This window comes from Pseudonaja textilis, chromosome 17, assembly GCF_049901715.1.
Source record: "Pseudonaja textilis isolate UNSWEBS1 chromosome 17, rPseTex1.2, whole genome shotgun sequence".
Taxonomy (NCBI): Eukaryota; Metazoa; Chordata; class Lepidosauria; order Squamata; family Elapidae; genus Pseudonaja; species Pseudonaja textilis.
The window spans coordinates 6,044,316-6,061,658 of record NC_142006.1 but is presented as its reverse complement, the minus strand read 5'-3'; the positions used below and the strand labels follow the sequence as shown (position 1 = coordinate 6,061,658).

General features: G+C 55.5%; 1 protein-coding gene across 9 annotated transcripts in view; it reads right to left on the bottom strand.

Annotated features, from left to right (window-relative positions):
• Positions 1 to 6,760: 6,760 nt before the first annotated feature.
• The window catches only part of DAB2IP (DAB2 interacting protein), a 74,888-nt gene continuing 64,305 nt past the window's right edge, over positions 6,761 to 17,343 (bottom strand). For 6 of the 9 annotated variants that reach the window (XM_026712334.2, XM_026712337.2, XM_026712336.2 and 3 more), the window contains 10 exons: positions 16,694 to 16,838; positions 16,026 to 16,170; positions 15,287 to 15,523; positions 14,004 to 14,205; positions 13,703 to 13,881; positions 12,357 to 13,230; positions 10,762 to 10,902; positions 9,901 to 10,103; positions 9,544 to 9,631; positions 6,761 to 8,456 (listed from right to left, as the gene is read on the bottom strand). In XM_026712334.2, the coding sequence (XP_026568119.1) occupies positions 8,289 to 8,456; positions 9,544 to 9,631; positions 9,901 to 10,103; positions 10,762 to 10,902; positions 12,357 to 13,230; positions 13,703 to 13,881; positions 14,004 to 14,205; positions 15,287 to 15,523; positions 16,026 to 16,170; positions 16,694 to 16,838 (2,382 nt within the window). In that variant the 3' untranslated portion in view covers positions 6,761 to 8,288. The remainder of the gene's footprint in view (positions 8,457 to 9,543; positions 9,632 to 9,900; positions 10,104 to 10,761; positions 10,903 to 12,356; positions 13,231 to 13,702; positions 13,882 to 14,003; positions 14,206 to 15,286; positions 15,524 to 16,025; positions 16,171 to 16,693; positions 16,839 to 17,343) is intronic. The other 3 variants (XM_087914540.1, XM_087914542.1, XM_087914544.1) reach the window with 1 other exon arrangement.

Sequence of the window (17,343 nt, the reverse complement as noted above, 5' to 3'; positions counted from 1 at the left end):
CCAGTTGGGCTTCTGCTTGTCAGGGCTGCTGCTGGGGACGGCCGGACGGGACCCCTGGAAGGGAAGGCAGCCTCCTCACCCTCCCTGGAAGGGGAGACCCTCCCTCCCTGGTGGAGGACGTTTGGGGAGGCAAGAAATTAACCGGGCGGCTGCGACAACGTTGTGCGGATAATCTGTATTGGCAATTACAGTAATTAGATCAGGTAGCTAATTGCCACCTCCGCGGGCCTCGTTTTGTCTCGGCAGAGGGGAGGGGAAGAGACGAGACAGGCACTGGGAGCAGAGGGAAGGGGGGGGATTCCACCAGATTGCACCTATTCTCTACAACCAGTTGTTAACATTCTAAGCAGTTCTGAGAACCGGTTGTTAGAAGAAATTCCTGGGCTAACCCTGTAAGGAAGGCAGGAAGGAAACATTCTGGTGTTGCTTACAGAAACTGCCTCTCCGTTAACCCTTTTTGTATTCTTGGCAGGACTAGACTTCCTGTCTCTGGAACTTCTGTGGATTTTTACCCTCCTTTGCTGGTACTTTGCTTGTGTGGGGTGACCATTCAAAGTTAGAATGGCACTGAAAAAAGTGACTTATGACCCTTTTTCACACTTATGACTGTTGCAGCATCCCCACAGTCGTAAGAGGCCAGGCGAGGAGATGCATGCCTCGATGTGAGCGATGTTGAGTTGGCCACACCCAGCCAGTCACATGACCACCAAGGCATGTCCACCCAGTCACATGACCACCAAGCCATGCCCACCACCTAAGCCACGCCCACAGAACAGATGAAAAATTTGAATCCCACCCCTGATGTGCTGCCCCGCTCCCTCCAGCCGGGGGATCAACTCTGGGGCCAGGCAGAGGTGGGCAATCCGTGGCTGTTTCCCCTCCTCCAGTCCCTTGGCCATGTCTCCTTGCCTGGCTGGGTCTGGGGGGAACCGATCCCTGCCGCTGTCACCCACCCGCAACCGCCTTCCTTCCGCCTCCTTCAGCACTGGGCAGGGGGGATCCAACAAGGGGTGAAAAAGGCAACGAGCGAAGAGGGCTGTGAATCTAAACGAGCGGAACCAGCACAACGTTACTAACCCTGATTAATCTGGGGGTCAGATCAGCCCCCTTGCCTCCAGCTACCCCTTTCCACCCCGGTCCACTTGAGGACCCGTTTCTAATTTATCTCTGCTCCTCTGACAAGCCAGCATGCTGGGGAAGGCAGAGCCCACCCTCCATCCCAGACCCAGGAAAGGGCATCCGAGCGCCAACTTGGGAAAGGAGCCCACGTCAAGGGCCCATCCAAAGGGCGGTGAGCCTAACGTTCACTCCCCAATTCCCCCACCACTCCCTTTCGCTAGATTTGGCCAACTGGGCCATTTTGCAAGAGCATCGCTCTTTAAAGAGCACCCCCGGTTCGCTGATTTGTGGCCCAGGAATGCAAATCTAGACACGGTCCTGTTGTGGGCTGCCATCTGAAGTGGCGGTGGGTGAGCAAGAATCGGCTAGGGTTGCGTGGGATGCCAGCTCGTCCTCCCAGAGCGGGCGGTAGCAGCCCTGGTTTTTAAAACGGGGAACGATTTAAACAATGCCCTCCTTTAGCATCGCTTGTGTAGAACTATAGCAATCATGGTTCTGCCCTGACCGAGGGGAGTAAAGGAAGAAAGCAGAGGGGGTGAAGGTTGGAGGCCAGGCTTGCAGCCAGTACACTAAAGGGCCCAGCCTTCCTGGTTCCCCTCTGGGGCAGCTGCTCCTTGGGACAGAACCAAAAACCTCCCTCCTTCCCTCGGACTGCCCAGCTCCTGCCCCGATTTCTTTGCCTTTCTGGAAGGGGATCCGCAGCCTTGGAAGAGGCCCGTTGAAAGACCAGGAGGAAGAATTAGCACCTGTGCCTCATTAGCGGCACCGTAATTAGCTCCCTTGAAGGGTGCCAGAAAGAAGCCGCCAAGATGTCCGGAAACCAGAAGGCAGGGCAGGAACCCAGTGGTACCATATGCCCAAAGTCTGAGCATCGCTGGCAAAGGCCATCTGGGGCTGGCCGTAGATTGTGGGGGGGGTCTGCCTGTGCTGGCTGGCAAGGAGAGGGGTCCCCCAGAAACGACGACCCGGCTGTCTGGCTGGAGGAGATGTCATGAGCTGGAGGTCGGTTGGCATCCTTTAGACCAGGTATGTCAAAGCCTCCAGCTTTGGAAGCGGTGCAGGATTCTTCCCTTACCTTGGCAAATGCTTTTTTTAGTGTGTACAAGTTATTTCACAGTGTATTGGTGTGTGTGAGATGCACCAACAACTCGTCATAATCGCTACCTTCTAGTTTGCTTCTTTCCCCTTGCTAAGTTGTCGCCAAAATAAAAGATTTGGAAGACCTGAGCGAGCGAATAAGGTGCTCTGTAACCCAAGAGGCACAATTGCATGTAAATGTGTCTGGGTGTTTTTGAGAAACAAAACGAGAAAAGCTGTGATTGATGGGAGACACGCTGAAGAGGGGAAACAGAAATGAAAACCCTGTATACTTCTGTCCAAGAAAAAGAAAAACATGAAAAGGTTTAAGACACAAACGCCAAGACAGTTGAAAAATGGCAGGAGTGTTGGAGTAGAAATGTTAAAAGCAGGTGGTGTTGTGCCTGCAGGGCAGCCCTGCATTTTATTTAAGGTGTTGTGAAAAACTGTGGATTGGAAGACTGCTTTTTATTGTTTCCTGTGTGGTGAAGTGAGCAAGAACACCTCCAGGCCCATTAATTTGTTAAAGTGTGCCTGGAAAACACGCAGGGCTGACAAGGGAAGCGAGAATTTCGAATGTTTAGAAGGCCAGGCAGCTTTGCGCCAGGCAGAGTGGATGTGGGCTGCTCTGTCCATCATTAAGAAGGGCAAAAATGTGACCCTCTCTTGTACCTTTGTGGGCTGCAAAAAGGAAAAAAGAAAAAGAAAAAAAGGAAGGTTAATTTAAATAAGCTTGAATTTTGGCACGTTTCCCGCAAGGACAAGAGTTGAAGGTTAGTTGCTGAAGGCAAGAGAGCGCCGGGCCAAAAAAGAGGGAAGCTTAAGAGATCATTTGAGTGCGGAGCAGAGAGAAGGACGTGTGTGAGGTTCTGTTGGCTGCTAAATTTAGAAATAAATACCTAAAGAATGCTTGTGGCTGGCTGGCAGGGCTCGGGCGTGCATTTATATGCAGATGTTGCCGCTGCTTGGCTGAAAAAAAAAAAACCAGAGTGATTTTTCAGCCAATGTTAGCTTGTGCGAAGCAGCGAGGGGTCTGGGCCTGAAAATTGATGTATCTGAGACTGAGGTAATTGGGTTTTGACAGGGAAAATGGAGTGAAGGATTGCAGTTTATACCTAAGTGGCAAGAAGCCAGGACGAGCAGGGGGATGAGGTGTCTTCGTAACATGGTTATCGAAGGGGTGGAAAGAGAAGGGGAGATTTTAAGGTGTACCAGGAAGCGGCTGGTCCCCACCCAGGGATTATTTCTTGGAAAAACCAAAAGAGGAGATCAGGTCAAGAAAGGATGCAGGCAGTTTTCGACTTACGACCACAATTGACTCCAAATTGCTAAGCAAGACAGTGGTGGAGTGCGTTTTGCGCCATTTTATGCCTATTCTTGACCCGGTTGTTAAGTGAATCTCTGCGCTGTTAAGCAAGTTAACACAGCTGTGATTCTGGTTTCCCCGTGGGCTTCGCACGTTACACGGACAGCTGTTGAGAACTGCCTTCCGTGCAGGGGAAGGGAAGCAAGCCCCGGTCGAATGAGACGCCCAGGTCGCTCCAAGGTGCGACGCTGGCCTGGCGTGAAAGAGCGAGAAGGAATTAAGGGGGTTTGCAAGGAGCAGAGAGTAGGAAGAGGGTAACCAAAAAAAACCCCTAGGTTCTTACCTGGCACCTGGGCTCTCTCTCTCGCTCTCTCGGTCCTTCCAATTCCAAGTCCTCCTTCTGCAGAATTTGGGGTGCAGCTGACCCCTGGCAAACTTCAGCACCGGCCCCCCAACCCACCTACACCCCACAAAGGCGATTCACTTCTCAAGCAAACAGGCATCCTACACGGGAAAAAGAGCTTGAATAAAATAGCTAAATAAATCTTTAATATTTTTTCTAATTGCAAATGTACATAAATGGCACGCACACATCATGGTTGGTTTTTTTTTTGCTCTGGACACAAACTACGTTCTCTGTACATTATTCGACAGCAAAACTGAAGGAAACGACTCAGCAAGTCCTCGGCTTCATATTATTATTGTTCATTATTATTATTATTATTATTTTTATTAAACATACTTACAAAAATTATTTTATTATTATTGTCATATATATATATATATATTTTTGCTTGGTTTCTTTTAGAAGAGACTATAAAACATGGAGACTGGTTTGAACAGGGAGCAAGTGGGACCCAGGAACGCTTGTAAGCGCCAGAGAGGTATATCTGAAGACACAGTGCTGCTGTCCAGGAAGGGAAAGGGAAAGGAGACCACATGGAGGGTTTTTTTTTTCTCTCTTTCTTTCACATAATGGATGCCGAACCACAGAGCAACCACAGGGAGTCCCGTTTGGTTGAAAAAATCACTGTCCTTCCCCAACAGCCCCACCCAATTGCCCACCCACCTTGGGGGGTTGGTGAAACCTTCCCATCTTCCGGATAGGGGCACAATCTCTGGGTCTCCCCACACAGATCCTTGCAGCACGGTATGGTGGTGTGGTAGAGGAGGAGGGCTGGATGGGAAAACCCACTACCGGCTGTTTTTCCTTCGCCCACCTTCTGCACCGGGGTGCCCAGGTGGGTGGACTGGGCTGCTTAGGGGAGAATAGGGGGGCGCTGCTTGGCCCTGCCCAGTTAGAAAGCAAAATCGACTGTCCCCCTTGGCTCGGTCAGGTCCAGAGTTGGTTGAGGGCTCAACTGAACCATGGCACCTTTCGTTCTTGACCCGAGCCCTTGGATTGGTGGGCTCTGGCACCTTCCCAAGAGCAATTCAGTGGATTTTTACCCATCGGGTCTCACCCAGCAAAACCAGACATGCATTGGGGGTCAACCCGGGCCGTCTGGTTCCTTTGCATTGTGGGTGACGGTTGTGGGGTGCCCCCTCCCCATATAGGGTCTTCAATTCAGCCCTTAGGGATTCAGTGCTCGATTCCCACCAAGCTGGCTTGGCCCGAGTGTCAAATTCAGGATGGATCTTGCATTGGGGGGGAAACACCCCCCACACACCTATTTGATATCAACGTTTTCTTCCTCCAGAATTTAGCAGGAACCGCGAAGCTCACTTCCAAAAGAAGCAAAAAAAAAGAGGAACCAGACCACGGGGAACCCTCCATTATCTGGGTTTTCCAAAGGAGCGTTTGGATAGAGCCAGCCCCATTCCCCCCGTGACTCTAACACTGCAGCTCCCATAAATCAAAGCAGCCTTTTTTCTTTTTTAAATTCTCAGGCAAAAGAATCTTTTTTTTTAAAAAAAATGGCACATTATATTCGATACTTGAAAACATCTTTCTCCGTTTTACAAAGAGGACCTGTACAACTTTCTAAAGATCAGTGTATTATAGAAGGATTAGTTGTAAAAAAAAGAGAGAGAGAGAGAGAGAGAGAAAACCTTACAGATCGTAACAAGTTCATATGGCGGAAAGTTCAAGGAGAGAGAAAAACGGGGTTCACGCACACGCACACCCCGAGAATGGAAGGGCAGCAGAGGTCTCTCTCTTCTAGGTGCAAACCATTGGGAGAAGGGAGCTGAGGGGCCCCTCCCACCTGCCCAGCCTTGAGGGGAGAGGAAGGACATCCAGTCGAGCGCCCAGGGGCTGGACTGAACCCTGGATGGCACAGGGGTTCCCTCCTGGGCATCTCAGGCCTCTGGTGGGCGAGGCGAGAGCGCTTCCTGGAGGGCAGGGTCCAGCATTTGTGACATGGCATTTGGCAAACGTTCCCAGCGCCCTGAAAGTGCCCAATAGGACCAAGGACAGCGCAGGGGAAGGTACCTGCTTACTTAAGGTATGGCTGTCTGGGAGGGGCTTCGGATGTATGCCCCACTCAAAGGGAAGACCCCGCGAGCCCTGGGACTGCTTGGCAAGGAAAGGCGCCCAGTTCCCGGCTGCTTTGCCCAGGCTGCCTAAGACCCTGCCTGGGCACCACGCCTTAGGAAATCTGTGCTCCGTTTTGCATGCACCTTCCTTGGGGTGGGTGGGTGCCCGCCCTGCAAATGGCCACCTGGGGAATTGGGAGGAGGGGCAAGACATGACTCTTGGGAGGTGTCCAGCGGTGCCACTGATCTTTAGGCATTGGTTCCTTCGCCCCAGAGACAAGAGAGAGAGAGAGAAAGCGGGGTGCAGAAAAAGCCGCGTGATTGTCTGCAAACGTTCGGGCCCAGGTGGGGTCGCCAGGTGTTGGGGGGCTGGGGTGTTGTCAGTATTAAACTTCGGGTCTTCTGGGAAAGGGCCCCGGGGCCAGTTTGCACGCAGCCGAGCCAGATGGCAGGCGGGGAAGCGTTTGGAGCGAGAGAGAGAGAGATTCAACGTCTGGCTTCTTTCGCCTTCCTCCGTGGCTGCTGCCTCCTACACACCTGTAGGGAGGGGGTGTGTGTCTCACAACGGACCACACTGCCAAGACAGGCCCGCCAGCCCGGTTAAGGCTGCCCAGCGGTTCGGATTAGGGAAAGGGAGTGGGGGCGGGGCGGCTCTTTTCAGAGGGCGCCTCCTTGCTCGGTTACTCTCTCTTTTGCGCGGCCTCGTCGAGGTGGCAAGCTTCCCACGCAGCACCCCCACACACACCCCGAAAAGAGGAGAGGAGTCCAGAAAAAGTCTGCTTTGGGCTTTGGGCTGTTTTATTCCTAACGCAGACTGTGAAAGAAAAAAGAGAGGGAGTTAACCGGCTTTCGTACACGAGGGAGGCTGTCGTTTTTTGTTTTTTTTTCATCCTCTGGTGCTTCTCCGGCAGCCATCATGCAGGGACCTGCCATACATGTTGCTGGAGAATTAGGGCCAGCCAAGCAGACCCCCCCACCCACCCCCTGTGAGCAGCTGGGTGGGTGCCCTCCCCATCTGTGGGGCGGCAGCTCCCTCGGTGCTAGGAAATTGAGAGGGTGGGGGAGCCGTTACCCCAACCCCAACACCACCCCCGGAAGGCCCAGGCTGGTTTCTTCCTTTTGCAAACCCCGCCGAAGATTTGACTGCCCTGGTATCCGCTGACACACTATTGCACTACGCCCTGGTGTGGATTGGGTTTCTCGGGCTTTCACGCCGTAGCAGGAAGCTTATTTTTTTCGCACTCTTCTTGTTTGGCGCAGCGAAACAGCCCTTTCGGCCAGAGGTTGTGGCCATCCTCCCTTGGGATGCTGAAGCCGCCCAGGACGCAAGGGGGAGGGGTCTTCTGCAGCTTTCGCCTCCTTTGCAAACTGTTGGGGGGGGTGTCTCGCCAGCCTAAAGATGGCCAGGGGCCAAAACGGACCTCCTGCTGCCCAGCTCATTGGGTTGCCTTTGCAGAAGTTGGCATGCAAAACGTGTCCCCCACCAGACGCAAGATTGTCGTCAGCCTGGCTCCTGGCTGCATCAAACTGATGCCGCCTTCTGCCCTTTCCCCCCTTTATTTTTGGCCTTGTCTCCAGCCCTGGGGGGGGGGGGCAGAAATGCTTGAGTGGGAGGAGCCTAAGTGCTGGAAGTGGGGGGATCTGTGCTGATAAAAGTTGACCCCCCAAGGAATTCTGCAAACTTAAACCGAGAGAGGAGTGGAACATCCCTGAACGTTCCGCCCAGGTTGAGGTTTTCTGGCTAGCGGCCCTTCTTCAGGGACTCACACAGAGATGCCTGGGCAGAGAATCCTTCGGCCAGTGATGGAGCCCCTGAGCTGCCCCAATTCCTCCTCCGTCCCCTGATGAGATCTGTTGGCCGGGGAGAGGGGGAGTGCCATCCCCCAGACGAAAGGGGACGAGGCCCCTGGCACCGAACGAGCACTCGGTGGGACGTGTTGGTGGCAGCTGGGCCAAATTCCAGGGTGGTGGCAGCACCAGGAGCCAGGACAGATCAGGGAGAACGTGCTGGAACAGGGTGCTGGGCACGTCAAAAGTCTCTCCACATTCCTGCCTTTGCCGCTGAAGCATCTTCTTTGGACATCTGGCTTAGCGCCTGCTCGGTTGGAGGCTCCTGTGCAAATCAGCGCCATCCCTGGGCCAGGGGCTGTTGGCGAGGAGCGCTCAGAGTCCACTTGGCTTTGCCCGCTGGAGGCGGCGGACCAGGGGAGTGCCAGGCCCGTGCCAGGTAGCTCCACCCCTCCTGGGCGCTCGACTTGGCTCTCCTCTCGCTCACTCTCTCGCACACCCGCAGCAGCTGGTCCCTGGGTTAACAGCTACTGCTGTTCCGGAATTCACCGCTCTCGGTGATCTGCAATTTAGTTGGGTTGGTGGGGGAGATCCCGTTGCGGGTTTGCGTGCTGTACCTCTCTTTCAGCTGCGTGAGGGCGCTCATGAGCCGGGCGTTGGCCGCGTCCAAGGAGGCGATGCGTTTCTCCTGGGGTGGCAAAGGGGGAGACGGACGGTCAGTGCAAAGATTTCCCCAGCTAAAGCGTTTTTGTAAAAAAAACTGGGATAAACAAGACAACCACATGGCCCGTCTGGGACGGTTTCTCCCAACCTTGGTGACTTTTAAGAAGTGTGGACTTCAACTCCCAGAATTCCAGCATGCTACCTGAGGAATTCTGGGAGTTGGAAGTCCAGCCGCGTCGGCGGCTGTGCAATTCTGAAAGTCCAACATTTCTCAAAAGTCCCCAAGGTAGAGAAAAGGGACCAGGAGGAGAGAAGTGGCAACCCCCTTTTGAATTTGGGGGCAATTGTCTTCCTCTTTTCTAGGTTTTGCGATTTTTTCTTTTTTCTTTCCCAGGAAGGCGCCTGTCTTATTGATCTGCAGCAAAGCAGCTTCTCCTTTCCGCCCTTGCCTGGAATTATTTGGAGAGGCAGGTTCCCCTAGGAAGGGGCTCATCCTCCAGCCTCGCCTTGGGCGGCTGATGGAGATCTCTGCTTCTCGTCCCTGAATCGATCCAGCCGGTGGACTAATTAATGGATGAGTTGAGGTGGGGAGGAATGGCTCTTGCTAAGGCCAGAGGCATCTCTTATTGCCTCTAATGGGCCAGGGCTGCGGAGATACGAGGAGCCGGGCAAATCCCTGGAGCTGCTCAGGTAGCACAGCCCACCCAGCAGCGTCACTCCGCCTGGGTGCCAGCGGGACCAACGGCTGGGTGGGAAGAAGCTCCATCTGACAATGGGCTCCTTCGTCTGACCTTCTTCTTTGGTGGGGGGGTGGAAGAGGGTGGAGAGTGGCATGGGGGTGTGTGTGCCTTGCCCAAGGTGCCAAGAGGCAGCCTGGAATCCTTGGTAGGCAGGAACACAGCTCCCATCCTGGCTGCTCTCAGGATAGATTGAAGAGTTGTATAGATTTGTGCTTTAGTTGGGCAAGATTCAGTCTCTCGGCAAGCAGCCATAAGGGCGTGACTCCGAAGTCATTCCTTCGGGCGTTTTTGGTTCCCTGCATTTAACCCCTGCCCAGATTCCCCACTGCCACATACACACACAGCGCAGCTCAGAGAAAGCCCCCACTCCACCTGCGCATCGATGATCTTCTGCTTGGAGTCCACAGCCGCCTGCATTTCCGCGTGGTCCTTCTTCAGCTCCTCCTCCACCGACATCAGCCTGGAGGTGGGAAAGTGGGGGTGGGGGTTCCCCTCTCAACGGCACAGCCTTTCTCCCCTTCTTTCTCCTCCCAGCCCCACCATTTTTGGACGCAAAGAAATTCTGGCGGCAGGTCTAAGCGCCAGATTCGTGGGAGCTATGCTGGTCGGAGTGGGGCCCGCTGGAGGAATCCCCTGTGATTGACTTTTGGGGAGGGGCACCGAGCAAGTGTCAGGGTTCCAAGGAACACCCCCAAGGATGCTCCATTTCCCACCCCCCTCCCCACTTACCTGCTGATGATCCCCTTCATCTGTATCTCCTTGTCTTCTTGCTGCCGCCGCAACCGGTCCTCGCTCTCCTCCAGGCGGGCTTGGTACTCCAGCGCCAGCTTCTGCGTGCCTTCCTCCTGGCACCGGAAGCGCACTTCGTACTCCTCCAGCTTCTTGGCTGACTGGCGCAGCTTGTCCTGCAGCACTGCCACGTCTTGCTGATACTGGGGTGGGGTTGGGGTGTCAAAGGGGAAGGGAGGAATGGAGGGACTAGGCCAGCTGTGCCACAGCAGCCGCCCCCTGCGGTCCCCGTCCACCCTCTTTGGAGGCAGGCAGGGGGTCTGTCCTACCACCGGTGCAAGAAAGGAATGCAAGAACCCTACTCCCTCCTAGTGCTGACAAGGTTACCTAGTTAGGTCATGAAATGTCTGCAAGAAAACCACCAAGCTCAGAGAGCGCCAAGGACCCTATCCTCCTCCTCCTCCTCCTCCTCCTCCTCCTCCTCCTCCTCTTTCTCCCTCCTCTTCTCCACAAAGCCCACTCCCTTCTAGCACTGATAAAGTTACCCAGTTGGGTCATGAAACGTCTGCAAGAAAATCACCAAGCTCAGAGAGCGCCAAGGAGCCCGCAGTTCAACCCTGAGCTACAAATATGCTCCTTTCTTTGAAAACAATGCCCAGGCCTGGTGGGGCATCCCCGGGAGACTGGGGTGAGCAAGGCAGGTGGGAGGGAAGTGCAGAAGGGGCAAAGGAAGCAGGATGGGGTGGAGAAAGTCCAAGGGGTGCACTCCCTCCACAACTAAGGGCCTTGAGACTGAGTTTTCCTCCGTCTTCCCAGAGCCGGGAGCTCTGAAGCCAACACTCGCGGTGGTCGCCCTGTTACCTTTTCCTCTTGGCTGAGCTCATCTTTACTCCTGAGCTTGCATTCCGGCTCGGCGTTTTCCTCCTCCAGAAACTGGACATTCATGTTCAAGAGCCAGGCGGCCGTGCGGTCCAGCGCGTTGGGGTTGACCGGAGAAGGGGCCTGCAAGGAAGGCGCCGCGTGGCGGAGAGAGGGCATAAGGTGGAAGCCAAGTGGGCATAACGCCCTTGGTGGAACAGAGGGGTGGAGAACGGCCCTCTCCCTCCAGGTTCTGCCCTGCTGATGGGGGGGTACTCCTGGGCATGAAAGTTGGCACACCAAGAGGCTGCCAGGGGTGGGTAGAAGGGCTGGGCTCGACAGGGCCCTGGCTTTGCAAGGGTTTCAGCGAGGGAGGTGGGCATTTCACATAGTTTCAGATGAAGCAAAGACACCCCCCCTTCAGTTGTTCTGTTGGGGGCCGCTTTTAATATGTAGATGATTAACATGACTCTGTAAACCACTTAAGAGAGGGCTGTAAAGCACTACAAAGCGGTATACAAGTCTAAGTGCTATTGCTATTAAAGGGGTATCAGCCACAGGTGGCTGGCTTTCTTGGAGGTGAACCAGGGGTGGGATTCAAATTTTTTAACAACCGGTTCTGTGGGCGTGGCTTAGTTGGTGGGCATGGCCTGGTGGTCATGTAATTGGCTGATCATGGCCAACTCAACATCACTCACATCGAGGCACGCATCTCCTCGCCTGGCCTCTTGTGACTGTGGGGATGCTGCAACAGTCATAAGTGTGAAAAAGGGTCATAAGTCACTTTTTTCAGTGCCATTGTAACTTTGAATGGTCCCTCCACACAAGCAAAGTACCAGCAAAGGAGGGGAAAAAAAACTCCAGAGAAGTTCCTGAAACAGGAAGTCTAGTCCTGCCAAGAATGTAATAAGGGTTAACGGAGAGGCAGTTTCTGTAAGCAACCTCAGAATGTTTCCTTCCTGCCTTCCTTACAGGATTAGCCCAGTAATTTCTCCTAACAACCGGTTCTCCGAACTGCTTAGAATGTTAACAACCGGTTCTAGTGAATAGTTGCGAACTGGTAGAATCCCAGCCCTGAGGTGAATCTAAGTGCCCCACAAAGACATGCAAATTGCAAGACTTCCAGCCAAGGGGTGGAAATGGGAGTGGCAGATCACTCTGGGGAAGACCCAGGTCTGTGGAGCAGCCATCTTGGGGCCCAAAAAGCTGTGTGTGGCCCTTGATTAAGTTTCACGCAGAGATTGACGGGGCTGAAGGTGAACAAACAGCTCCAGGATTTATGGCATTAAGTGATAAGAAAGGGCAGAGGTGCTGGGGTTTGGGGGGGCAGCAGCTCAGCTCCCCCCACTGGGGGTCCCAGGCCTGGTGACAGATATGGCTCCTCCTGAGTGGGCAGAAGCAGCAGAGAGGGGTCCCAAATGGGCATCCTGTGTGCTGGAGGAGCAGCGGACAGAATGAGGTGGCCAGAGAGGCCAACGTGGGCAGAAGAGACCCGGGAGAAGGTTGGGGTTTTGGCGGAGAGAAGCCAGTGGGCGTCAGAGGAGCTGCATGGGGCTCATGGCCTGGCCCACCTCCCCCCACCCGGCAGCCCCACTCACCTGCTTGTGCATGGTGCGCTGTTTCATTTCGGGGCTGTCTCCCTTGGAGGAGGAAGACTGCTGGCGCAGGCGGGCACCGCTGCCCGGCCAGTCGGGCGAGGAGGAAAGCAGGCCCCCGCTGGCCGGCCGGGGGTACTGCAAAGTACTCAGCAAGGAAGGAGGGGTCCTGCCCCGAGTGACGGGCGGGGGCGGGGGTGGGGGAGGGGGCTGGTCTATCCGCCGCTGGGGGCCACCACTGTTCTGCCGGGGCATCGTCGGCTGCCCACCCTTCTCGGCCACCGAGAGCTGCCGACGGGCCAGTTCTCCAGCCCGCCGGGCAAAGTCCTCCGGGACGCTGGGGTTGCCGAAGCCGTGCTTGGTGGCCGCTGCCAAGTCTTCGCTGTTGCTGTGGGAGCTGAGTGAACTGTGGCCCTCGGAGCCCGAGTCGGCCAGTCCCCGGGGAGAGAGTGGCAAGCCAGCCGCCATCTGGTAGACGGGGTTCTGGAAGGAGAGGGGGGCCAGCAGCTGCGGCCGGCCAGGGGCGTTCTCAGCGTTGGGAGTGGTGGGCGTCTGTGCCGAGCGGCGCACGGTGGCAGTGCCCATGGTGCCACTCTGTTGAGTCCGCGTGGCCCAGGCCTGCCCGGCGGAGGGGTGGCTCTCGGGGAGTGCTTCTGCGGCCCCCAGCCCACCGCCCCCGCCGTCCAAAAGGCGATTGTCCTGCAAGTCCACCATGGAGAGGCTCTTGCTGCCATTGGCCATCTGGACGTCGGGCTCATTGGCCTCCGAGTAGCTGGAGCTCCGGGCAGGCGATGGCTGAGCCCCCACAGACCTTGTGACAAAAAACAAGTCCTTGTTTTCAGGAGTTGGAGACGGTAACCGTGTGAAATCTATCAGACTGTGGGGGAAATAAAAATGCATAAGGAGAAGAGGAAGGAGGAAGAGGAGACGAAGACGACGAAGAAGAAGAAGAAAAGGAGAAACGGCAGTGAGGCAGAGAGAGAAAAACACGCTACGCAGAGGACAGCAAGCAAGCAAGCGCATCGCATCCGCCATGCTCAGGTGAAGGACATGCTGAACTCACCCGGGAGAGCTTTGCACCCTCAGGGACCCTCACCCAACTATTATTCCTCTGAGTTTCAGTGTGGGTAGAGAGGCCACCACCCGTGAGGCCTTACCAAGGCCTCTATGGCTGACGGCAGGTGCCATAAGGGGCGGGGTGTGTTTGGCCTCTGTAACTGAACTTCACCACCCTCCTCCCCCTTCAGCCTCAGCCCTTTCCACTTCAGGGTCTCCAGAGCACACAGTCTCGCCCAGGCCAGGACCGCCTCCCTACCTCCCACCGCTATGGCCAACCTGCCTCTTCTTACCCAGACAGATCGCTCTCCAGGACCATTTTCTGGAGCCCCACGGAGATGCCGTTGCCGGCGCTTGGGGTGGAGGCGGCCGGATCGCCGGTGACGGAGAGCTGCATGCAGGATGGGTTGCTCAGCGCGGCGTTGACGTCCCTGAGGAGGCGCGACAGGGGGCCCAGCTTGGTGGCCGTGCTCTGCAAGGGAGGAAAAGGATGGTCTGTTCTCAGACTCTTCAGGGACCCGTCCCAGCCGGCGCCCTTTGGGGCACCCAGGAAGCTCCGCTGGGCCCCTTGGGATGTGGGTCTCCGGGCCTTACCTGATCCAGCTGAGCCACCACCTCCCAGAGCAAGGAGTGAAGGGTGGCCAGCTCCCGGCCCAGGTCGATGTAGCCCTCAAAGCCGGCCGTGTTGGAGAGGGTCTCCGGGTTGGAGATCTCCAGGAGAAAGCGCTGCATGTTGGTCCATTCGTGCTCCAGAAACTGATTCATGAAGTACATGTACTCTTCTTTGCTCCCAAACCTGCGGCCCAAGGCAGAGGAGGAGGAGGGTCGGAACCCGGCTAACGCCCGGCAGGAATAGAACTTCCACCTCCAAGCTGGCAAGGCCAGGCAAGGTGGCGCTTGAAGGAGCAGGGAAGATGCAGCGTGAATGGGGAACCGGGGCCAGGCAGGCGGGGTGTGTGGGTGGGTGGGTGGGTCAGCTGCAGGCTCCCCACTTAGGAGAAATGTCAAGGGTACCAGGGGTCAAAGCTCTGATCCTTCCTTCCTTTCTTCCTTCCTTCCTCTCTCCCTCTCCTTCCCTCCTTCCTCTGTCCCTTCCTCCTCACAGCATATTATCTGATTCCTTCCTTCCTTCCCTTCCTTTCCTCCCTCTCTCTCTTCCTTCCTTCCTTCCTCCCTTCCTTCCTCTCTCCCTCTCCTTCCCTCCTCATAGCGTATTATCTGATCCCTCCCTCCCTCCCTCCCTTCCTTCCTTCCTTCCTTCCTTCCTTCCTTCCTTCCTTCCTTCCTTCCTTCCTTCCTTCCTTCCTTCCCTTTTCTCCCTCCCTCCCTTCCTTCCTCCCTCCCTTCCTCTCTTCCTCTCCTTCCCTCCTCATAGCGTATTATCTCATTCCTTCTTTCCTTCCTTTCTTCCCTTTTCTCCCTCCCTCCCCCTCTCTTGCTTTTTTTAGGATAAGCAGCTCAGAACTAGCCAGGAAAGCCAGCGGAGAGATTTGTTCCCAGCAAAGCTCTGGCCTTAAGTAGCAAGCTGGCAGCGTGGCTCGTATCTGCATTTGTGTTTTTTTTTTTTCCTTTTTCTCCGTGACTGATTCTCTCGCTTTCAGAGGCTTTAAAAAATTCATAATGGGGAGAGAGGGTTGTGTGTGTGTGTGTTTGTGTGTGTGCAGAAGGCTGAATTCTTCCCTTTTGGACCAAACCCTGAATTGGAAACGAGGAGGAGCGGAGAGCCAAAGGCAGAGGAGAATCTTGATGCGTTGGGAAGTTTCTAGTCCCTAGGATCTCACGGGATGAAAATCTACGGTGCCAAACTGGCCAATCAATGGCCTTTCTCTTCCTCCCCACCACCAACCCCCCAGCTGATCAACCCCGAGGAGCCTTACTTGGCAAAATTGGCCAGGTTTTGGGTGACCTTGGCGATGAGAGTCAGCGTCCGGGCAGTGCGGTCGTCCGGGTACTCCTGGAGCAGGTTGAAGAGGGAGGGCGACATGATGGCCGGGCAGAGGAAGCGGAGGAAGAGGGAGGCGCTGATCAGGCGCTCGCTGATGTCCGGCCGGCCGCGACTGCTGCACTCTTGGCGCCACGAGGCGAAGACCTCCTTCAGCTCCCGGGGGAAGACGCTGCGGAGAGAGGGAGGCTGGTTCCAGAGAGGCTTGGTGGGTGCCCAACGTCCCTGTCTAGGTGTTAAGGCCCCGGGCATATGGAGGGCACTGCCACCTGGCATCTCTCCCGAAATAAAGCTGAGTGGCAAAACATAGCTGGGTGAGGAAATGTGGAAGTTTCAGCCCACAAGTTTGGGCTTCCAGCTCTCCGGAGATGCTCGGCTCCTCCAGCTCTGGTGGTTTGGCCACAGGAAAAGCTCTTAAGAGCCCAAGAGCGAGCCAGGCTGATTTCCCCACTCAGTTGGCCATCTCCTGGCTGTTTTGTGTTCCTCTCTCTCCTCCCGCCCCCATCCGTGGCCAAGGAAGGAAATACAGCCAGCAGTCTTAAGGGGGATTGGAGGGGTGGACAGAGCAGGCCTCCTGGGACTCTGACTGCCCTCCAAACTCTCTGGGGTCCTCGACATAAAGCAAGCTCCTCTCCTCTTCCCCCCACCCCAAGCAAACTCTGGCACCCACCTACCAGTACGAGTTAATGATCTTGCAGAAGGCCAGTTCGCAGCACATCTTCAGGTTGCTCTGGTGCTCCAGGAGATCCGAGGAGGAGCACTTGCTGGGATCCACCTCGCAGTTTTCATCCGATTCGTACAGGGCCTTGATGAACTCGCCTGCGAGCGCAGGAAGGAAAAGAAGGGAAGACAGTGATAAGAGCCCCTTCCCTCCCAGATTCTGGGGGAGCCCAAAGAAAGAAAGTGAAGGGGCTTCTTGGAAGCTCCACCCCGGGGGCAAATCAAGTTACGGGTCCTCATGACTGCCAATCTCGAGAGGGGAACGGGAGAGGGTGGTGATGTAAAGTCGCTGCGGAGCTCCTTCCGGTGACAGGTTCCCTGCGCAAAAGCCCCCCACAGCTCCCCATGCCCCCAAATCACACACCTCCATTTCATGGGTTATTTGCTGCCCCCCACCTGCTCCTGCCTCCCCCTCCAGAAACTGGCTTTGCCATCTCAGCTTATAGGGAGGAGATCCCAAGGAAGACGAGCCAGAAGCTGTGCAGACAAAGCAGCCAAGGACCACCTGCCTTTCTGGCACTTCCTGGCTCAAAGCAGGTTGTGAGGAAGCCCCAATGGAGAGGAGGGGAAGGCAGGGCCCAGCACACACACACACACACACACACACACACACCAGCCTTACCTAAGGCATCCTGCAGGTACTTCTGGCCCACCAGCTTCAGGTACTCCTCAATGGCTTTGGTGGCCAGTGTGTTTTCTCGGAAGATCAGGTGCTCGTTCTCCCCGCAGCGGTCGACTTCGGCCATCATGAGGTCCGTCAGGAAGTCCTGGGAAGGAGAAAGGCCCATTGGGGTGGGAAAGTGCCGGGCCCAATGGGCGGTAGGGGAAGGGCCGGGCACATTCACCCTCTCCCTCCCTCCCTGCCTGCCTGGAAGGCCTCTCAACACCCCCGGGTTTCAAATTGCTTTCATTTCCTGGCTTGCAAATCCTTGGGCTTCTTCTCCCTTCCTGTCTGTTTTTGCCCACAATCCTGGTTGCTTTGGGGTGTTGGAGGATTGCTTTGCTGGTGGACTGATGTCCTGGGAAACCACTCCTCCTACTCACACATACCCACGCACACCCATACCCACACCCAACCTATATCAAGGCCAAAGAAAGGATGGACCTCTGCATCATGGCATCCCTGCTTGTCACATATTTGGGGGAGGGCAGCAGCCCCCAAACTCTTCGCAGCTGTCCTGACCCAGGCTTTGTCAAATGTACTTAAAGTCAAACTTATCTTAAAAGCAAAAACTATTTTATTGCAATGCTGGGAATAACTTGCGTTCCCAG